Source organism: Montipora foliosa, chromosome 2 (genome assembly GCF_036669935.1).
Source record: "Montipora foliosa isolate CH-2021 chromosome 2, ASM3666993v2, whole genome shotgun sequence".
Taxonomy (NCBI): domain Eukaryota; kingdom Metazoa; phylum Cnidaria; class Anthozoa; order Scleractinia; family Acroporidae; genus Montipora; species Montipora foliosa.
In genome coordinates, this window is record NC_090870.1 from 45907996 (window position 1) to 45929141 (window position 21146).

General features: G+C 37.7%; 2 protein-coding genes and 1 long non-coding RNA gene across 5 annotated transcripts in view; 2 read left to right on the forward strand and 1 right to left on the reverse strand.

The window, feature by feature from the left end:
- LOC137993287 (mechanosensory protein 2-like) overlaps positions 1-7808 on the forward strand; it is a 26820-nt gene extending 19012 nt beyond the window's left edge. Inside the window, exons 5-8 of the mRNA XM_068839034.1 lie at positions 3330-3533; positions 5167-5222; positions 6122-6200; positions 6446-7808. Of these exons, the coding sequence (XP_068695135.1) occupies positions 3330-3533; positions 5167-5222; positions 6122-6200; positions 6446-6643 (537 nt within the window). The 3' untranslated portion in view covers positions 6644-7808. The remainder of the gene's footprint in view (positions 1-3329; positions 3534-5166; positions 5223-6121; positions 6201-6445) is intronic.
- LOC137993290 (uncharacterized) overlaps positions 1-9069 on the reverse strand; it is a 21653-nt gene extending 12584 nt beyond the window's left edge. For all 3 annotated transcript variants that reach the window (XR_011121844.1, XR_011121845.1, XR_011121846.1), the window contains exons 1-2: positions 8917-9069; positions 4746-4832 (exon numbers count right to left, since the gene is read on the reverse strand). This is a non-coding gene — a long non-coding RNA (uncharacterized lncRNA). The remainder of the gene's footprint in view (positions 1-4745; positions 4833-8916) is intronic.
- A 578-nt stretch (positions 9070-9647) lies between these two features.
- Positions 9648-20769, forward strand: LOC137993288 (mechanosensory protein 2-like). Its single transcript, XM_068839035.1, has 8 exons — positions 9648-9770; positions 11797-11897; positions 12045-12117; positions 13299-13381; positions 14487-14690; positions 17385-17440; positions 17635-17713; positions 17929-20769. The coding sequence occupies exons 1-8, from the start codon at positions 9758-9760 to the stop codon at positions 18121-18123; spliced, it is 804 nt and encodes a 267-aa protein (XP_068695136.1). The 5' UTR covers positions 9648-9757; the 3' UTR covers positions 18124-20769.
- The last annotated feature ends 377 nt before the right edge of the window (positions 20770-21146 follow it).

Here is a 21146-nt window from a genome sequence, read left to right on the forward strand (position 1 = left end):
TGGCTGATGAGATGGACTTCAGGAGTTCGTTCCTTTTTCTGGTGAATCTTGATTTGGCGACGCGACGGACGTTCTTGGCTTCTTCTGCCATCGCGCTGATGAGCGGGTTTCGAATGTTTCCTCGACCGAAGCGTTAACGGTATAAAATAGCCACGTTTCAAAGGACTTTCTGTTGTTTATTGATGAGTCTTTCGAAACCTATGATTATAAACAGTTTATCAGGTTATATGAACAAAGTTCAAAGAAAACGAACCACAGATTTTACATACCCGATGGCCTCAGATGTCGACTTCGGGAGGAAGCTTGCTGTACTAATGTTATTAACGGTGATTAACCTAATTAAGTAGCTATGACGTATCTAATTTCGTCGCGGCCGAAACACAAACCAAGGTCACCTTTTTTTGCCAGCTTACTAGAAGACCTTTTTTCCAGTTGTCTGGAATCACTTCTTTCTCCCACACAAAATTTAAAATTCTATGCAGTGCTTCCAAAGTACAAGGACCTCCCTTCGTCAATGCTTCAGGAGGAATATTATCCACCCCTGGAGCTTTGGCATTCTTCAGTTGAGTGAGGGCTGTTTCTAATTTCTCCTCTGGAAATAGGTCCTGTAGTGATGTTCAGGGGAATGTCTGCCGGTCTGGGATGTGGCAATTGGCTTGGGGCTGGTCTACTCAATACGGATTCAAAATGCCACTTCCATTGCTGAAGCTGGTCTTGCTGGCGATTTTGGTTGCATCTTATCCTGCTACATTTCTGTGTTGTCATATGTAGTCCAGAGTTCTCAGATCATTTTTCTTAGCGGTGTCTTCTGCTTCTCGTGCAGCGCTCTCAGTTAAATTCCTTTTGTCTCTTCGGCAAGATTTCTTAACCTCTCTATTCTTCTCGTTGTAGTATCAATTTGCTTCACGTTTCCCTTGTCTCATTCGAGCGTCATTCAGTATCTGTTTGGCCTTCTGTCTTTCTTCAATCTTCCTGTATGTCTAGTCAGTCATACTCCTTCCTAGCTCTTTTCCTACGTCCGAGAACACTCCCACATGTGTCAACAAGTATCTTCTTGGTTTTCTCCCACTGTACATATTTTTTAAAGTAGGCACAAATTGGGTACATGTGGTAGTGCAGTAACTTGACAGTGTTTTTTTCATAACTGTCAACTGAGCTGTGTTTTTGTTTTTCAGGAGATTCAAGTTGTCCTTGCATAATATGTAGCTCTAACAGTACACAATATTGTTTTCGTATCATAAATCATTAAAATGCCATGGAAGATATCTTTGCTAAATACCCGCTGAGAAGACTTGTGGTTTAGTAAAATACTAAACCCAGAAAGATTGAAGAAAATAAAAGGAAATCAAGAAACATTTGGCTTCAAGGCTGACATGTTGATCATTTACAACTTCTTTTTCACTGCAAGCTTCTGACAGCTTTCCAAGACCAATGTTCCCTGAAGTTAATCCCTTTCCGGCGGGGTTAGTATCTGGATGGGGGACATCAAAATATGCGACTTGCTGTCAGTAACATACGACCAAAAATTCTATTTTAACTCTCAAGAATACGAACTAAGCAAGGTACAGATTTTGTTAGCCTGCTTTATGCAAAACAAATATTGACGCAAAAGTAAATAAATATTGATATGTAGTTTTTAAGGAGAGCAGAAGGAACTTTCAGGAAGAGTCGATCGGGAATAAAACAATTTGCCATCAGCAACAAGATTTGTGAGATGAAAACATCATAAATTTTTTTCCACAAATATGACAAGTTACCATCAGGGAAAAACATTTTGGGAGATTTATTTTTACTTTCAATTTTTCTATATTACTTTTGGTGGTACAAGTAAAATCGCAAAATCAAAAGTGACATCGATTTTAGCGGCCACCAGTGATCAAGTTAACTTGCGTGTTTAATACTGACAACTCACAAAACAAAGGATGCATCTGTGACAAAATGATGGCAAGAGACCGTGTTTTTGTTAGTTTGCTTTTTTTTATTTCAAGTGGTATAAACTTCAGCAAGATACATGTGCGAATTTAACGCGAAGATCACAATCGTTGATACTAGTCCAAGTGTCAGCTGAAGTTAAGCTCCTCCAAATAGGGTAATAGTACTTGGATGGGGGACCACTGCGAAGTCCCGTGAAGGCGATAGCTAATTGGTTTGTTTAAACTTTATTTAATTTTTTTATTTTGTTTGGCCGTTGAAAGCCATTGTCTTATTTTCTTTCTCTGTCAAAACGGCTGAACAAACTGGTTCCCAAGAAATATTGGAGTATTCATTCTATGCAAAATATTTCTAATGAAGTATTTGTTCTACGCAAAATAATGTTCACAGTGGAACACACAAGTACAAAGCAAGATCTAGAAATAACCTCGAAACTTCTCCTTACCTTTAAAGCTTGCCTTTCTCAAAGAAAAAGCGTCTGTTCACTTTATTTAATAGTTTAATACTGTGTCAATCATGGCGGGCAGAAAGATTCCACACTAAATGTTTGCTTTCATCTAGATAACGGAATTGTCTCACAGTGACCGAGTGGTCAAACATGCTCGCAGATAAGTGAAAGTTGGGAAAGTATTGTGTTCTAATCGTGGCAGGGAAGTTTGGAAATACTGAAGGGTATAAAAGTAAATTCACCCGATCGGAGCTTAATCCAAAATCTGTGGGGTATGCACATTAATTTTGTGACTACCAAAAAAAAAAAAACAACAGTCGACTGGCTTTAATAATAACAATGAAAGTAGCAACAATACTAAGAATAACAGTAATAATAATAATGACAATGTTTTTGCATAGCAGTATGGTGTTGAAATTTAATTGTCTTAAATAGCTGCAGGAGACTGTACACTTGAAAAAGGGCCAGAATCTTGATAAAGAGAAAATAATGTCTGACCTTTTCTCTTCAAAGCAAAGTTACATTCTTTGAGCATTTATAAACATAGGTTATTCTGAGTTTCAGAGAAGAAACTTTTCAGTTGTTTTTCTGGTATCTTTAAGGGAATTGGATCAGTTAACATATCTCTTACCAACCAATTTGCGGGCTATGCTTTGTTAAAGTCAGAGCCTGCTTTTTTCTCAGTTTAACTGGTGCACTCAAGCCACAAACTGAACTAAAGTATCCTCAAAGGGTGAAGGAGTAACTTCTAGTACAAGCCAAGAAAACAACACTTAGCCTAGTGATATATTGCATACATGTATGGAGACATTTGAATCAAGCAACAAAAACAAACTTACATATTTAAATTAGGAGCCATACTGTAAAATATGGCCTTCAAAATTGGGCATCATAGCAGTTGTACTGTCAGTGAAAGGCAATATTATTTTATTGGATTTCTTTTGTTTAGATTTTAACTAAAGACAGTGTGACTGTAGCTGTGGATGCAGTGGTGTACTTCCGAATCTATGATGCTACCACCTCCATCACCAACGTTGAAAATGCAAATCGTTCAACTCGTCTGTTGGCACAAACTACTTTGCGCAACGTGCTGGGGACTAAAAACTTGAGTGATATTTTGGCTGATCGTGAAACTATTAGCCACACCATGCAGGTAAGTATTAATAAAAATGAGTCTACTAAAAGTCCTTCACTATAAGCTGGTAAGATGCTTGGAATTCACAGATCATGTTGGTGGCAATTAACTCAAACATTCTTAAAAACATACATATGTATACATGCAAGTTATGTTTTTAAGAATGGTTGAGTTAATTGTCAAACATTCTTAAAACATACATGTACATATATGTACATATGTTTTGTCAATTGCCACAAACATGATCTGTAAATTCCAGGGATCTTACCAGCTGTTTTTAAGAATGGTTGAGTTAATTGTCAAACATTCTTAAAACATACATGTACATATATGTACATATGTTTTGTCAATTGCCACAAACATGATCTGTAAATTCCAGGAATCTTACCAGCTTATAGCTTATACGTCACAAATAGGCAAGGAAACATCATCCAGGGTAACACAAATCCAAGCAAAATGATGAGAAGGAAAAGAAACCAAACACATGTCTCATCAAAAAGCAAGTGCAACAACCATGAAACATTTTATATGTATACCATGCCGAAGTCTCTACAGCATCCTCAAAACATTGGAAATCATTGGTATGATCATTAACAATTGAGCGCCACAGGAATGCAACCGAACTTACTATAGATGACAAAAATCACATCTTTCCTATCTAAGCCATTTTGAAACATAAACAAGTAGTCTGCATGAGAAGAAGAACGCTGTTTACTTTTTTCAAATATCTCTTTTCGTTCCAGAGATATTCGAGTTTTTAAAATGTGCAAATTAGCCAAGTGATGACGTCATACACTCAGCCAAATTTTGTTCAAATATAATAAAAAGAGATATCTCAGCCAATTTGTATCAGAAATTTTTGATTTTTTGCAATAAGATTCTACTAAATGTTCTCCACAATATGAGCTTAACAGTTCTGTTACCATGGCATCATACTGGGTTCCAGACCTCCCCCATATTAAAAGCTTTTCTGGCCACCTTTGGCGTTCCATTCTTGTATTTGCTAACAGCACTTCATAGGTCTATAAAAAGGGTGTAGCCCGCTGATATGTTCAAACGACCACATCCTTATACACAAATAATATGAAAGAATCCTACATGTTCCACAGTGTAGCCATTCTATAATAAAAAATCTGAATTGCAACTTGTTCCTCACAAGACTGAAAGCTATTTTACATATGACTGTATTGCTATTAGATTACTGGTTTACTGATAAAAATTTCACAAAACCTTGAGGGATAGGAACCTTGGTTGAATTTTAATAAATCTCATTTGATCATAAGCCTCTTCTTAAGAACTGGCTGCTTGTTTAGCATGCTGAAAGAGATCATTTCACTGTCTGAATTTAATCAAATCACAAAAGAGCTTATAAGATGCAAATATCTATGTATGGTGACTGCCTTGAATTTTACTTTACTGAAAACCAACCAACTGGGTTTCTCTGTTTAGCCAGCCTTGTTTTTTTCTTGGCTACTTCTTTGAGGAGTAAGTCAGTAATGTGGTACCATATCACATTTGAGTGAATAAAATAATTTCATTAATGATCAGAAGTCAAGCTGTGGCCCAAAAAAGATTGAGTGGTGTTGTAAGCTCACCCTTAATTGTTCAAGAGAAAGGTGTAAACATCTTGATTGTTTTCTTATCAATACAGTCATCTTTGGATGAGGCTACAGATCCTTGGGGAGTAAAAGTGGAGCGTGTTGAAGTGTAAGTGGAAAGATGCATTCAATTAGAAAGGAAATTTAAAGATAATATGAGGCTGATCTTGTTAGGTTTAAAACAAGGGGTGTGTCAACATAACAGGACCTGTGGCTCAGTTGGTTGAGCACCGGGCTGTCACGCGGGAGGTCGTGAGTTCAACCCGCACACTTGTCGCTAAGAGTTGGGCACGTAGTTTCAGGTGTTGTGGTAGGGCTTCTGTTGTTTATCATAGTTGAGAGGATAAAAAAAGGGCCACAGTAAGTGGCTCAAGCTGTTGTGGCGCTCTGCCAGCTTGACTGGCAAATTTAATAAATACTTAATACTCTGAACAGATGAAGAACAGAAAGCACTATCAATAAACTGAACTGTTGCAGCTGTTTTCTTGCAATAGTCTCCTAAGGGAAGCTTATTTAAGAATTTACTATGACTCTGTGACACTAGGGCTCACTAGAGTTCACTAGGGTTCATCATTAAGGTTTCCATGTTGTCAAAGGCAACTTGCTTTGTTTCCAAGGGTACCTTTTCAAGTTTTGATGTCATTTAACTGGTAACAGTCACCAGTTTGATTTAGCCGTTACCATTTGAAGATTTTTGCGGGCTTCATGGCTAAAAGCTACTCGTGAAAACGAAGTAAGTTGCCCTTGACAACATGGGAACTCAAACGTTCGAATCGTTCCAAGTTGGTAAAGTAAGAGTTTTTGTACAAGATGATTTTCCTTAGGATTGAGAATTGTTCAATGCGAAAATGTTGAGTGCATCAATAGTCGACTGTGGGTTGGCAGAGAGCAACCTTTCACAGATTTTAAGGTGATTTCAAACTGTTGTTTCCCATGCTGGGTTTTTATCCATAGGTTAATAATATTGTTATTGGTTACTAACAAGTGTTTTTTTCCATTCATATAAAGAAAGGACGTTCGTCTTCCTCAGCAGCTTCAGAGAGCCATGGCGGCAGAGGCTGAAGCTTCACGTGAGGCTCGTGCTAAGGTACATTACAACAAGTGGTACATGTAATTTATAGTAACATTGATTATAATCATTTTTTATCATAATATTATGTAATTATTGCAAAACCATAATCTGGAGCACAGGTTTATTATGATTTTAATTTTGATTTTAATTTTTCATATGAAATGACAAGTTTTTTTTCACAAAATCTTAATTGTTTTGTTTGATATCTTGGTTCTTAGTGTTTTTATTCTGACATTAATATTCTTCTTCTTTTATTCAAGGTCATTGCTGCTGAAGGAGAGATGAATGCATCTCGCGCTCTAAAAGAAGCTGCTGATGTTATTTCCGAGTCACCATCCGCCCTGCAGCTTCGATACTTACAGACATTGACTGCCATCTCAGCTGAGAAGAATTCCACTGTACTGTTCCCACTTCCTGTTGATTTCATGAGCAGGTTTCTGCCAGAAAGGAAAGGCTAATCTTCTGTGTTTTGAAGTGGTGCTTTGCTATTAGCTCTCTTTACACTTATTATCAATGAGATCCATGTAAACGCTGTGTGTTATTAGTTTTGATTATTCTGTTGAAGTCACTTTTATGATCTACTTTAATGCAGAAGCCACTAATGTGTTAGTTTGAGTGGATTTCAGTTAGTATTGCACTGGCAATTCAATACCTTTCACTGAGTGACCCAATTTTGGGTTGACATATAGTTCTTTACAAAGTCTATAGTGCTTTATATATAGGAGATGGAGGAGCTTTGAAGACATAAATACACTATTAAATTAATTGTATTCATGTCTCCATGATTCCACCAAATAATTTTGTGCAGAGCTCTTGCATCTCCTTTATCAATTCCTTAGTTTACTTTGACCAGTGGCAAACGCCAGAAACGTCAGGTCACAAATCTTTCTTACGGTGGTTTATATAACTTTATCGACTCTTTTGATGAAACCAAGTTTTTGCGTTGCACTCCTCACCGCTCCTTAATTTTGGCCCAAAATTTCAGCGTTAACGTGAAATTGCAATGTTGCCATGGCAACTTTTCCAACAGTGCCAAAATGGCGTGCAGGTTTGAAAATGAAGGAGTTATTCAAGTCGCTTATGATACTAATAGCTAATAAAGTTAAAAGTGGTATACTTAATCAAATGGTGGCTAGTGAAATCTCCTTAAGGCTCGGGAAATTATTTGATTTTGGGCAATATGCAAGTAAAATTTTCACTCGTCACAATTTGATTACCCCTACAAACTAATCCCGTTACATCTTAATACTTTGTTCTTTGGACGTATACTTTTCAGCCAGTGTCAAAAATTGTTGGTTTCCCCGAACCCTTTAAGTCAGATGATGATCGAGCAATCTGTCGGGCCCGACCCCCAGGCAAAAGAATGGCTTGGAAGGTTTTAAAAAAATCTATAGCGCGTGAAAATGTAGCCATTAGAATGATAAATTTTCGTTTGGAGTTTGGGTGCTTCTTGCCCAGCAACTCTTTTCTAATGGATGAATATAAAATAGCTTTGATGCACTGGATCTTGACTAATTATGAAGACAATTTGCTATTGCAAGACGGTAAATTTGTACGTGTCGTGCGGTTTACGCACATTACGGGTCAAAATAAAATATTGAGCTTGTAAAAGCATTTACCGCATTGTTGTCATTGTTATCACTTCTTTACACCAATAACTCTTGGTTACCTTAGCAACAATCCAAACTAATTCTTTTTCGTTTGAAAAGTCACACTTTTTAACTTGTTTTCGCCCATGATTCAAAACGAAAATCCAGAAAACGTTGATATTAAAGGAGACTTCTTTTCGAAGTGGAAACTTTGGAAAGGTGTCTTTTTGAAAAGGTTCTGTTGGTAAGTTGGATTGGTGAAAATTACGGGAAGTTAAAAAGATGGCATTAACGTGGAAATTTTGTTTTGTCACCTGTTGTTTGTCGAATAGACTTTTGAAAACGACTTAACACACCAGGGCCAAACCAGGAGCCTCTTACGGGCTTTCAGAGGTGGAACAGTAAAAACAATACGAAAACCCTGGTGAAGATATTGCCTCATGACAGGTTTTCTTTTCAGTTTGACGTCACCCTTGACACCGTCATGCTCAACAAACTCTGTTTTTTTTTTGTCACAAAGCTTTGATTTGTGACTTGGGTTTAAACCCTTTCACCGCCATAAATACCAATTGACACTTATAGATTTTACTCTGTCTAACGCCAGACAATTTTACTCGTCAAAGGGGAGGCCCTCGGCGGTGAAAAAGTTAACGTTAAGTCATATATATCTTTATTTACCCTCGGATTTTTAGAGTAGCTTGGTGTAGCTAATATCTCCGAGCATTTACCCTCCCAACCATGATACATCACAGAAGACAGACCACAACACCGGGAACTACATGCCCTACTCTTTACGACAAGTGTGCGGGTTCTTTTACGTCCCACAAGATTATGAACATTGAAGGGTTGTGAGACGGGACCTCCGGCTTATCGTCCTTATCCGAGAAGATAAGAGAGTCTAACCATTCGCAGATGTGATTACAAAGGCAGCACTTTCTCCTCGGTGTTGGTCCGGCTGGAGTTGAACTCACGGCCTCCCGCGTGACAGCCCGTGCTCAACCAACTGAGCCACCGGTGCGGTGGAAATGAGATAACGAACTACTACCTAATGAATTGTACTGCCGTAACACGGGCCCTTCTAACTATTTACGTTGACATAAAACGTTGTAAAAGTTTCAAGGAAACAACATGCGCTTACTCACTCGCACTGCTTCCCTAGAGCGCTAAAGTGTTCGTCCTGTGTCCTCGGCCGAAATAGACTATATTAATTACTCTATTATAATCTCCGCTTACAAGTCCCTCGTGGCAGTAGCCAATTTGTGAGCGTCAATGCTAGAATCCCTGAATATGGCGTCCGCGTAGTTGACCTTACGACCTCTTCGTCGTTTGACAGGTGAATTTTTTTTAACGCACTAAAAAAGACACAGCTTCATTTGAGACATGATAGCAGTGACCCCCCTTTTTATTTTTACTTGCAACCTTCCAAACTTGGTTGTATCAGTTTGTAACGCAAGGATAGGATCACACGTGGATTGATGCCACTCTAATTTTGGAGGTGAACTGTTAGGGGTGATCGGCTAAAGCAAGAGGTCCTCTCTTGGCTAAAACTGGAGCAACATTCCTTTGATATTCTTACTTTTTCACGGTTAAACCAGAGAAGCATCAAGTCATGAGTCAACTTTTTGGCAAGCTGAGATGGTCCAAGGAAATTGATGTCGTTTCATAAACACGGCTAGACCTGGGCGTCTCTTGTTCTGGTCCTCGAAGCAGATGCAGATCATTTGACGTAGTTTGACTGTTTTGCGGGATTTGCATAAGATGGCAATAGTGAAGCGCAAAAATTAATAAATCGCCTGTGTGGATCCCATTACCTGGCGTGTGGGCAGATTTTCCACGCGTGACGTCGCGCGTGAAGTTTCGTGCGATTGGTTGATCCGAGGGACAGGTGTGTTATCAGTCATGTGACCTGTAAGCGAAGGGTTTGTACTTTGCGATCGATTTGTTGACGAGCAACTTGCAAGAATATATTGCTGTGTTTGAAAAATGGCATCGGAAGGTAAGGCATCCATACCCTTTTATTTCAAGTGATGTGCAAATATAATAATTCCTCGAAAATGAAATTATTAGAACAATTTTTGTTCTCTATTAGGGACAAAAAGTTGTTTAAAATACTGCTAGCGCTAGCTTTAAGCATTTGTTACTGTGACAGGATATTGTGGGCATGTCGTTTATCAAACTTAAGTTACTTTTCACCAAATACTGGACATTCAGAAGTCGTATTATCCAAGGAAGACCTTCTTGTCGTAATTTTTTCTTACGATGTTTGGAGATGTTGAAATTCTCCAGTTTCATCAAACCGAAACGGTTTCAACATGCAAGCGAGTGCAAAGTCAATTGTAGAGTGTCTTCTGTCCTTTCGTGCAAAACATGTATTTCGAAATACTTGGCGTCCAGTTTGGTCTCAACTTAAACACAGGTAAACTTGAGGAATAATAAGCTCGCTTACCTAGTAGTTTATTTCACGATCACATTAAATTTTGTAACATATAAAGAGATCTGAATGCCCATGTTGAATACATACGCGAGGAAACACCGTAAAATTAAAAAAACTCCCTCGTAGTAAATTTACCACCAAGAGCTATTTCCTCGTTGCCTCAAAGCGGTTTGCATATGTGCATGTTTAATTGAAAGTGAACTTGTATTAATAATTATTCTGTCATTTAATTCCTCGACGTGTTTTTGTGGATTTTTTTTTCTCAGTCACTGGTCAAAATTTTAAATTGCGGTCTGACCCTTCATTTTCAATTTGTTTTGACAACAAGACAGACTTGTTAGACTTGTTGATTGTTACAAGAATTTTAAGTGATTATTCATAAAATTAATGCAAAGGTTGTTTTGCTTTTTATCTTTTTATTCCCGAAAAGAGAACATCGAAAAGCTTTTAGTCTTCTGTAAAAAATGACCGGATACATGAAGGAACAATCCAAGTTCTTTTGCAGATTAATTTCGGTAATAAATTAGAGGAGACTGCTCTCATAATATGGAGATTCTAGGTTCAGATCACTTAGAAGTCCATGAATTTTTTATTTTTCTTGGATAACAGTTATATTATTACCTTAACATATGTTATGCTTGGATGATTTCCTTATTACAGTGACAAGTACTGATTACTGATTTGGGGAAATATTGCTTCATGCATGTTATTAGATGCAAAAAATAAACAAACCAAAGGATATTTCCTGCATGGCAATACATTAATCTCACTCCTTGACAAAAAGCAGTGCTGCTGGTAAAGAAGAATCACAAATCTTCCTTTGCATTGTTGGATGATTTTGTTGCTCGTATTACCGTAGCTTAATTAACATATTTCATTATGATGTCCATAGAAGAAGTATTTCACTTTATTCTTTGACATATGGACAGAGTTAACTCAGTTGGGTTAATGTGTTCAATGCCAACACAACATAATTTGAATTTTAATCAATAGTTTATGCAACAGGGTCTGCATTATAAATCCACATTTTAGCAAATCAATGAAAAATCACCATTTGCTGTTGAACTCAAAGAAGAAAAACCAATAGAATAATAATTTTTTCAGGTAATCATTTTTCAAAGTGATTATACCCTGCTGGGTGAACATGTCAATAAGATTATTGTAATTATGGGATGGTTGCGAGATATAGCAACACAGAACTAATCGTTGTGATTTTGAAATTTTACAACAGGATTATAGTGCCATTTCCCAGGCTGATTGGGCCTGCCATTGGCCTATCCAAAATGCAATCCTCTTGATGGGATAATTTCTTTGACTAAGACAGCTCCCCAGTTTTGTTTTCGGAGAGGAGGAAGTATTCACTTTGAGCACCATCCTTGAAGTTAACCCTTTTCCTTCTGAGATTTTACCGTGCCTAGCGCCAGACCATTTTACTCATCAGTGACAGCCACTTTAGGAGTGAATGGGTTATCAATATCTAGATCAACTCAAAAACTGTCCCCTGTAGCAGCTATTTATAGTCAAGGCCTTTGTTTGACAAAGTGCTTGTGCATACTTACGGCAAAAAAATAAATTTTATTGTTTCCAGGGGAATCTCCGGAGCGTGGTATTTGTGATTACATACTAACAGCTCTGTCCTTGCTCATCTTTATTTGTACATTGCCTTTGTCATTATGTTTCTGCATGAAGGTAGGGTGTATAATTTTAAGTCAGTAGCTATTTGCTAATAAAGACAAAACTTAGAGTTGTACTTCTTCTACTGCATGGTGTCATTACGGTAACTACATTGTATCTGTATTATTAGTAATTTTTTTCGGGTTATCTCGCATCATGCAGATTGTTCAGGAATACGAGAGAGCAGTCATTTTCCGTCTGGGTCGACTTATGGCAGGTGGAGCCAAAGGACCAGGTAAAATCTGAAAGGGGGCCTGTACATGCATCCATTTTCTTTTGCAGAGTTCATAGCAATAGACCTAATCGGCTAACTCAATGTTGTACCCAATTCAAATCTCCCGGGATTAAGATTCTTTGTGTGTTGTATTTGCATGATAATGTAGCATTCATATGTAAATGATATGGAAATACCTGGAACAAAACGTTTTATTCCCAAAGGGTTTGAATTGGGTACAACATTGAGTTAGCCGATTAGGTCTATTCAGGGAATCTTTGAATACTGAACTAATTTTGTTTAATTATTTTTTCTTTAGTTTTTACTAATATTAAAGTTTCACTGCTCTACATTTTTACATATTTCGTCATTAATGCTGTATTGATAAAATCTTAAATTCTTGAATGAAATAGAACAATGTGTGTAAGCAATTTTTTTATACTCTTTGCAACTCTTGGTGAGATCTCGCTGGCATGACAAACCCTTTTGGGCAAGTGAAATCTTGAATTACCCACCTGGTTTCTCCCATGCAAATTTCTTTTTTGGGGATATACAGCTGTTGTTAAAATATTTGTGGACAAAATAATATGAAATTAATACAATCCTGCTGTCTGTAACTGCTGCATCAGAATATGAATAGGAGACAAAGTAAGTTGTAATAGGTCAATGGTGTTTTTTCCAATCTTTGAATCTTATTATTAGATCTTTCTTTTCCATTAAGTTTGGACAAAGCTTTTCAAATGGGAAATATTATTGCTTACTTGTTTGTAGGATTGTAATTTAAAAAACGATCTTTGGCTAAAATGATTAAAAACTACGAGCTTTTGACTGCCCGAACTGCAGTCTTTGCGGGTAATATGAATGATAAGAAAGCGATGAAAAAATTTGAATAAAAAGCGTGAATTGCGAAATAATAAATGGTTATGAATGTTTGTTAAAATGAATGTTGTATTACAGAGGTGACAGGCAAGAATTGTTATCTGCGTTAGGTGTCACTCTGGTATGCCACACTTTTATTATTTTACAATTCACGCTCTTTATTCAAATTATTTCATCGCTTTCTTATCATTCATTTTACCCGTCGGAGACTGCACTTTGGGCAGTCGAAAGCTCATAGTTTTAATCACTTTAACCAGAGATCGTTTTTTAAATTTCAACTGTTTCACCCTGGCTGCGGCCCTTCAATACTTTTATGTTTGTAGGATTGTTTTTCATTCTGCCCTGTATTGACTCATATCAGAAAGTTGATCTCAGGACTGTGTCATTTGACGTGCCCCCACAAGAGGTAATATGAAATATCACTATTTAGAAATACTGTACATGAACTTTGGTTACAACATGGTGTTTTGCTAAATTGCCTTAAGAGAGATACATGTAAGGCAGCGCTCGAAATTAAAAAAAAAATCCAGTTGCAATGTAGCTACCAGATATGAAAATTTAGTCTCAAGTTTGAAAATTTGAGTCGCAAACTGTATTATGTCATTGTGGGTCATCATGAGGTGCCAGTGGTTTAACAAAAAAAAATGAATCTACAATACCTGGCTAAGAAGCTGCTTAAGGTGTTTCCTGGTTTTGCATTGCAAAACCCTACGTCAAGCCTAATCCGTCAAGGAATGACTATTTTTTCCCGAACGAGTATGGTGACCCCATTTTTTATTACAAGAATTTGCTGAGGACAGTGTCTTCATGGAGTAGTGAAGAAATTAGCAAAAATCTACAGCCAGTTTTTTGGCAATTTCATAAAATTGTATGGAAGGATCCATTTTGGAGTGTAAAGTACTCACAAAGGCATTCCAATACATTTTTTTAGGTACATACTTGAATTAACCATAGAGTGACACCAGACTCTGCATCATACGTTGGAATTCGAGCTAAATTTGTCCAATATTGGTGGTGCGTGGCAATTTTCAACATCGTACCATGTAAACAAGCATGGTGACCCCCCCCCCCCCCCCCTTTTTTATTACATTGTATGAAAATTGTTCTACGGCACGCAAAGCCTGTCGGTTGAAGGTGGGCCTTTAAGCAAGCTGCGCTGAGTGGAATTCAGTGCTTTAATTAAATGTGACAATCATGGCTGCAAGCAATAATGTTTCCTTATTCAGTAGCTTGTGGTAACTCTTTGAGGGGCTTTTGTTGACTAAAAATACTTCAGCATCGTGTTCAACCCAGCTTTACCCCAGTAAAACGTTTTTGAGCGAATATCCCTTATAAGATTTCAAAAATCTTCCTCTTGTGGGGTGCCTTTTTGATAGTAGTTGTTTTGATAAACATCTTGTGCATCGGAGATCCCTCTAGTGAGAGCAAAACAAGGTTAACATAAACAATGGCTTGTTATTAAAGTCACCACCAACCAAGCCTTGATGCACTCTTTCTTTCTGTTGCAACAGATTTTGACAAAGGATAGTGTCACAGTTGCCGTTGATGCAGTGGTTTACTTCAGAATCAGTGACCCCACTATGTCAGTGACAAACGTTGAAAAGGCTGATCAGTCCACTCGTCTGTTGGCGCAGACCACATTGCGTAACTTTCTGGGCACAAAAAACCTGAGTGAAATCTTGGCAGATCGTGAGGAAATAAGCAGGGCAATGCAGGTCTCTGGATATTTCACAAACAAAATAATAATCATAGTGTGGATTTTTTTTAATTAATTGCCCTCCAGTAGTTTAGTTCACAGGCTCTTAGGTTTTTGGGCTTAGCCCAATTATTTAAAAGTTTGTCAAATGAACAATTTAACATCTGTAGAAACGTTTTCTCCCTTCCTGTGGAAATTTTTGCCAATAAGGTTGAACGTAATTTAATGTGGTTAACGACTTGGAGCAACTGTACTCAGTGCTTTCCGTGGTGTTGGCATTTTATGGGTGTACGGCGTGGTCTGCTGGTGAGCCATTGCAGGCTTTCAGTGACATTTTGAGTTGGTTTCTACCCATATGTGAGTAGGCTGATGTGGCAATAACACCGCCTCTCCTAGTGGACTCTGGGGCATGGTCCCCTAGAAAATTTTGAAATCTAGAAGCTTTGAAATATGATTTCCAGCTTTCTGGGCATCAAAATGAGTTAAGGTAATGACAAAATATTTATGAACGAAAGGAACAGTAAATTTTTACAAAAAAACAGTTACCGTATTTACCCGTGTATAATTCGATCCCATGTATAAGTTGACCCCCCATTTTTCATGGCAAAAAAAGCAATTTCTTAATTTCTTTGCTAAATGTTCATGGGATACTAATCTTGCATTCTTCGATTTCTGGAACTGTGGATTCACAAAAGATTAAGGGCCTCAAGCGGTTAATAGTTTTGTGGTTCGGCGGTTGTTGTATGTGCAGGCATTTTGTCCTTGAATTTTGAAAAAGTTCTCAGAAAATCGAACATGTAAACCTCTAACTAACCTGTTTCGATGTTCAAGGATAAAGGGCTTTAGATGATAGGCACAACATCACAGAAGCAGGAGTCAATCTTTGAAAATAACTTCAAAAACGATGCGAAATGTGCAAGGTTTAATTCAGGTGCTTGACTTAAATTTCTCACATGGCAAACGAAACAAAACTCATAAACCAAACTATACAAAGTTTGCAAAAGCATTTAAATCGTCCAGGTTTGTATAAAGAATAAAAAACAATCATTACCAACCAGCATTTTCAGGCAACACGAGTGACGATCATGCTTGCACGCAAACACGAGGTATTGCGCCAGGTTACTAAGCCGTTCAAGGATCGCGTTTTATTTGAAGAGACAAGAATGTTTTTTAGAGCTTTCCGCCTTTGGAAAACGAAAATTTCTGGTGTCTATTTCATATTTGTGCTTGTGAGTATCTTCAACATTTAAAGTAAAACAGATCCTTTTTCATTTCAACTGGAATTGCTTAATTACATTCATTTTGAAGTCTTTCATCCACTGCGTAATCGTTATGCCCAAAGACCACATTATGATGTTAATTTTGAATAAATTATTTAGCTGGAACTTGGCTCGAAATCTTTGACCCATGTATAAGTCGAGGGCGATTTTTGGAGCTTCTTTTAAGGCCATAAAAGGTCGACTTATACACGGGTAAATACGGTAATTTTTACAAGACTTTCACTTCATTCAGCAGCAACAAAAGAGTTAGTAAATCGAAAATACCACAGTATCCATGAGAAAACAATATGGAAAGTAAATTTATTCAAAATACCTGTTCTGGAGCGTGCAAACAGTTCAGTCTGGCAACGCTTGGCCACCATCTTTGTTTAAGAGCCTACATGTACTTGAAAATGAGGCCTAGTGACTTTTACTATGATACTGCTGAAAATGGCAGAAAGTTGTTTTGAAAAACTTAACACCCAGGCGGAGTGTGGGGTGGACATTTTGATCGTGAACACACGCAAGACATAACTCGTATGGTTTATACCCAAATTATCAAGACAATTGGAGGCAAATTTGAACATTTTTTAGGCTGTACACATTTTAAGAGGTTTGTTTTTGAAGTAGTTTTAGACCAAGTAGCCGGTGACTTGATGTCCCACATGCGCAGGAGCTCTGGTGGTAGCCAGCCTCTATTGAAAGCCCTGCATTACCATCCTTGGTTTTTGGGGTTTTGTGTTGTGTTACTGTTCTGGGTGTGATGTCAGGGCAGTGATGGCAGTCACTGGATCAGTGGTATTCTGATGCGATCTATGTGTGGCCTTTACATGTGCTGGTAGCTTTATTCTTCTCAGTGTACAGGGCTCTTCTCAGGGTCAGGGGTTCCAGCTTCACATTCCTCAGCACCCAAGCTCCTTGTGTGACTTAGGCATTACAGTCAAGCTATGTCATGCGTGACTAGTACCCACAAGATTGAAATTAACATTCGAATTCCTATTTGGAGCTTCCAAGATTTGAATGGAAAGTTTTTCTGAAAGTTACTACTAAAAATGCACAGTAACTGCACAATAATTCACCAAATGGTAGAAATAGGTTTCACTTTTCAAACGTTTGTTTTGTAATAAACAAAAGATCACAGCTAACTACACGTATTTTCGATGTACCAAGGAAAATATCCACAGGAAGTCAGATTCTCAAAAGCAAAGTTCGAAACTGGCATGCATATTTGAATTATCAGTTCAAATTTCAAAACTACTGGTTATGTGTGACATAGCTCGACTGTAATCCAGAATGAAGGCCAAAGACAAAATGTTGGGAGGGTGGGAGCTTGTGCATGATTTCTTTAATACTTGTAGCAACTTTCAAACAAGCAATCAAGTCATACTATCATTGTTACTGGCAAGTTTGATTTTCATTCAGTCATTTGAAAGAAAGTGCTATTTTTTCTGTAGTCTTCACTGGATGAAGCCACTGATCCCTGGGGTGTAAAGGTGGAGCGTGTGGAAGTGTAAGTAGACATTGACCAATAACATGGAACCTCTGCTTGCCAAGAATGTTGACAATCTAGGTAGCTTACGTGTAGGTTGTCAGTGTTGTCACCAACAGTCCTTTTTTTGCTAGACAGTCACTGCATGATTCTGATGTGCAAGCCATTTGCATTCTTATTTAAACAATAATTATTTCTAATTTGTTGAAATGCAGGAAAGATGTTCGTCTTCCCCAGCAGTTGCAGCGAGCCATGGCAGCTGAGGCAGAAGCCACCCGTGATGCACGTGCAAAGGTGACTGTTCTTTTCTTGTCTTGGTGAACAACAAAAGGAGTGATCTACAATTGTCTTGGTCGTAAAAGTTTGATGAAAAGATTAACTAACATGCGTGACAGAATAGACATCTTTAAAACACTTTATGTGATGACTGGGTGTTATCTTTTTATTTGGATTTCTATTTGGCCTTTAATCATTCCAGTTTTTCAGTCTAATTTCATTTTTGATTGTAGGTAATTGCTGCTGAAGGAGAGATGAATGCCTCCCGAGCTCTGAAGGAAGCTGCAGACATTATCTCAGAGTCTCCTTCAGCTCTTCAGCTACGCTACTTGCAGACGCTGACATCCATTTCTGCTGAGAAGAATTCCACCATCATCTTCCCACTTCCAGTTGACTTCCTCAGCAGATTCTTGCCTGAGAACAAATGACTAGATGGCCAGAAGAAACTGGAATATCAGCGACCATCTGGGTCGCCACCATTGACTGAAGTCAGTGTTTTGTAATTTTAAGTTCTTTGAACTGAATTGTTTAATTTGTGGGTTGTTTAATGTAGGTTAGGATACTATTAACACAACAGCCCTCAGATTTTGTAGTCAGGTACACTGTAATATTCATACACATTTCCAGCTTTTTGTTTGGTGTTCAGAGTCATTTTTTACCAAGGCCAAAGGTTAAATCCTTGGTAACCTTTTTTTGTTGGAAGTTATTTTATTCTAAAATACACAGAAGTGGCGTTCTATTGTATCATGATAGCCAATAAAATCGTGCACATAGTGTTTAATTCTGTATCACTGAAGTTGAAGAAAATTTTAATATCATCATGGTAAATTTTTTTGCAACAAAAAATCAAGACTTCTAACATATTCAAGCTTCAAGTAGATTTCATTGCATTCAGCCTTTAAATGAAAAGTTGTGGAAGGAAAAAATTTTAATGTTTTTTTCTTGCTCCTTTTGGAAAATATTACTTCAGCGTGTGAATGTTAGCTTGTGGTTCATGAGGACGATATGAAAACGTTCACTTTTGTCTGAATTGTTAACACATGTCCCCTGTGATATAAATGAAAAGATTGGTCAGCATACAGTATCCAGATACCATGCAGCTGTTGACAGCCATTAATTTTAGTGGACAGGTATAGGATGTTGGTATGGTGCAGCTCTAAGAATTGGGCTCCATCGTTTCCATTGTTTAATTTTCGTGCTTGTTGTATTTTGAACCATTGTAATAGCTTTGTTTTGGCTCGCAATATCGTAAGTGTTTGTTGCGCAGTAGGTGTATTTGTCTTGGAGTTTACACATGACAGCTTTTGAGCTAGAAATGGAACGGACCAGACCAGGGCATTAGTTTCCCCACAATTTTGCGAGTAAAGCCACTGTAGCTTGCATTTTCACTTGAAATTAGAGCAGTCATAGTGGTGTGCCTGGACAATGGCTGGCAGCTTCAGGGAATGCAAATCTTTTCTTTAGTTTTGGGTAGAAAAAGGCTACTAGGCACGACAAATTTCAAAATCAAAATTAGATTTTAGACACAAACAGCCTTCTTATTATTCTATTAGAGTTTGACAATAATAGCTGTTAGCATGATGGCTCAGCAAATTGTGTACGATTTATGCCCTTGTAAGTCAACAATTACGTCACCTCTAACAGTAATCATCTTGCATGAAGTGATAATACTGAAGAAGTCATTTTTGACATTCTCTACTTCCTCAAATCCCATAATACACCTTGTTTACCCCCCCCCCCCCCCCAAACAAAAACGATTGGCACAGGCATTGTTTTCGAACAGCTTCATGTCCCAGGAGAAGTTGCAAATATTTATTTTGAGGGGTAAAGGAGATGTATTATCATGGGATTTGAGAAAATGGTGAAGAGAGCCCGCCCATTTCTAGAAGTTCTTTCAACAAGGGAAGTGTTTTACGAATTTTGTGTTCTTGCTTGCAACCATGTGGAAAGGCAGGTAGAGGGGTTCTGAAACATCCAAGCATTTAAGGTGGCTTACTACAGTTTTCCGAAGAAAAAGATCAAGGTTTTGGAATCTGTGAAATTAAAGCATCTGGAACTCTCTTCTGAAGTGTTAGTCACTGCAATTGATGTAAAATGTAATTTTACCGAACAAATAAATGCAAATCAGGGGAAAATGCTAAACATAGTGACCGAGCTCCTGGAGGGGGGACTAGAAACTAGAAACTTCAAAGGCTTTTTTCTCGAAAACCAGCCGTACAACCCCACCTCAAAATTTCAGGATTTCCGAAAGCGAGAAAAAATAATTATGTAGAGAAATAAATAGTTAAATCTGCTAGACAGGTTTTTCACAAATGACAAAAACGTCGATTTTCGTCCATTTTAATAATAACTGAAAAACTGTCTGATAGAACTTTTTGAAAAAATGTTGACGGTTTTGTCTACATGTTGTTTACTAATTCGCAAAATTTTAACCCTGGTTGTACGGCTAGGTTTTCAGAAAAGGCCTTTGAAATGTCTAGTTTCCAGTCCCCCCTCCAGGAAATGCGTCACTATATTAAGCGTTTTCCCCTGATTTATATTTATTTGTGAGTAAAATTACATTTTACATCAATTGCAGTGACCAACACTTCACAAGAGACATCATTTTTCTTTAATTTCACAGATTTCAAAATTTTGATATTTTTTCTTCGGACAACTGAAGTAAGCCACCTTAAGGCCGCTTTACTCGGTGACCCAAGCAGAAGCACTTAGGCAGGTCATGTTTACGTTTACGTTAAATAGTGTCTTGTGTTCTAATGAAAAGTACTAATGACAAAAACACTTCGTGAAATTCTTGCCAATAAGAATGAGAGCAAAAGCACATTTCAACCGTTTTGCCTTATTCCATTTTGTAGTTACATAAAGTTAGCTTTGAGAGCTATTCAAGTGAGGACCTCTGAGACAAAGGAACATGGCATTTAATTATAATTTAGCACCACCAATGTGGTCATGAGGTGGAAAAATGTACGTTTCTCAACATGCTCTCGTGTTAATTGTGAGCTTGCATGTGCTCAAGGCTGTAACCAATATTTAACCAGTACATAATGCGACAATAAAATTATCACTTTATCCAGCTCCCATTGGTCAACTATCCATTTCAACAACTGCTCCACTTCAGGATCTTCTCTCTGCCAACAATTTTCTTAAGCGTTAGCTTTGCCTTCATTACAGCCAGGGCCCAGTTGTTCAAAAGCCGATTACCACTAATCCGTGATTAAATACCAACTCGGGTTTGAATTTTGCCCTCCAAGCAAACCTTAACGTTATAATTTTCAAGCAGGAGGAAAGCAAGAGTCTTAGTCAAAATTGAAGACGAAAGTCTTTTGGAATTATTTTTGAACCAATAAATAAACTGCAATTTATGTTTCCAGTAATCCAGGATTAGCTTAATCGGGCCTTGAACAACTGGGCCCAGGTTATGATCCGAGTCGCAGTCAGCTTCTGAACCTGC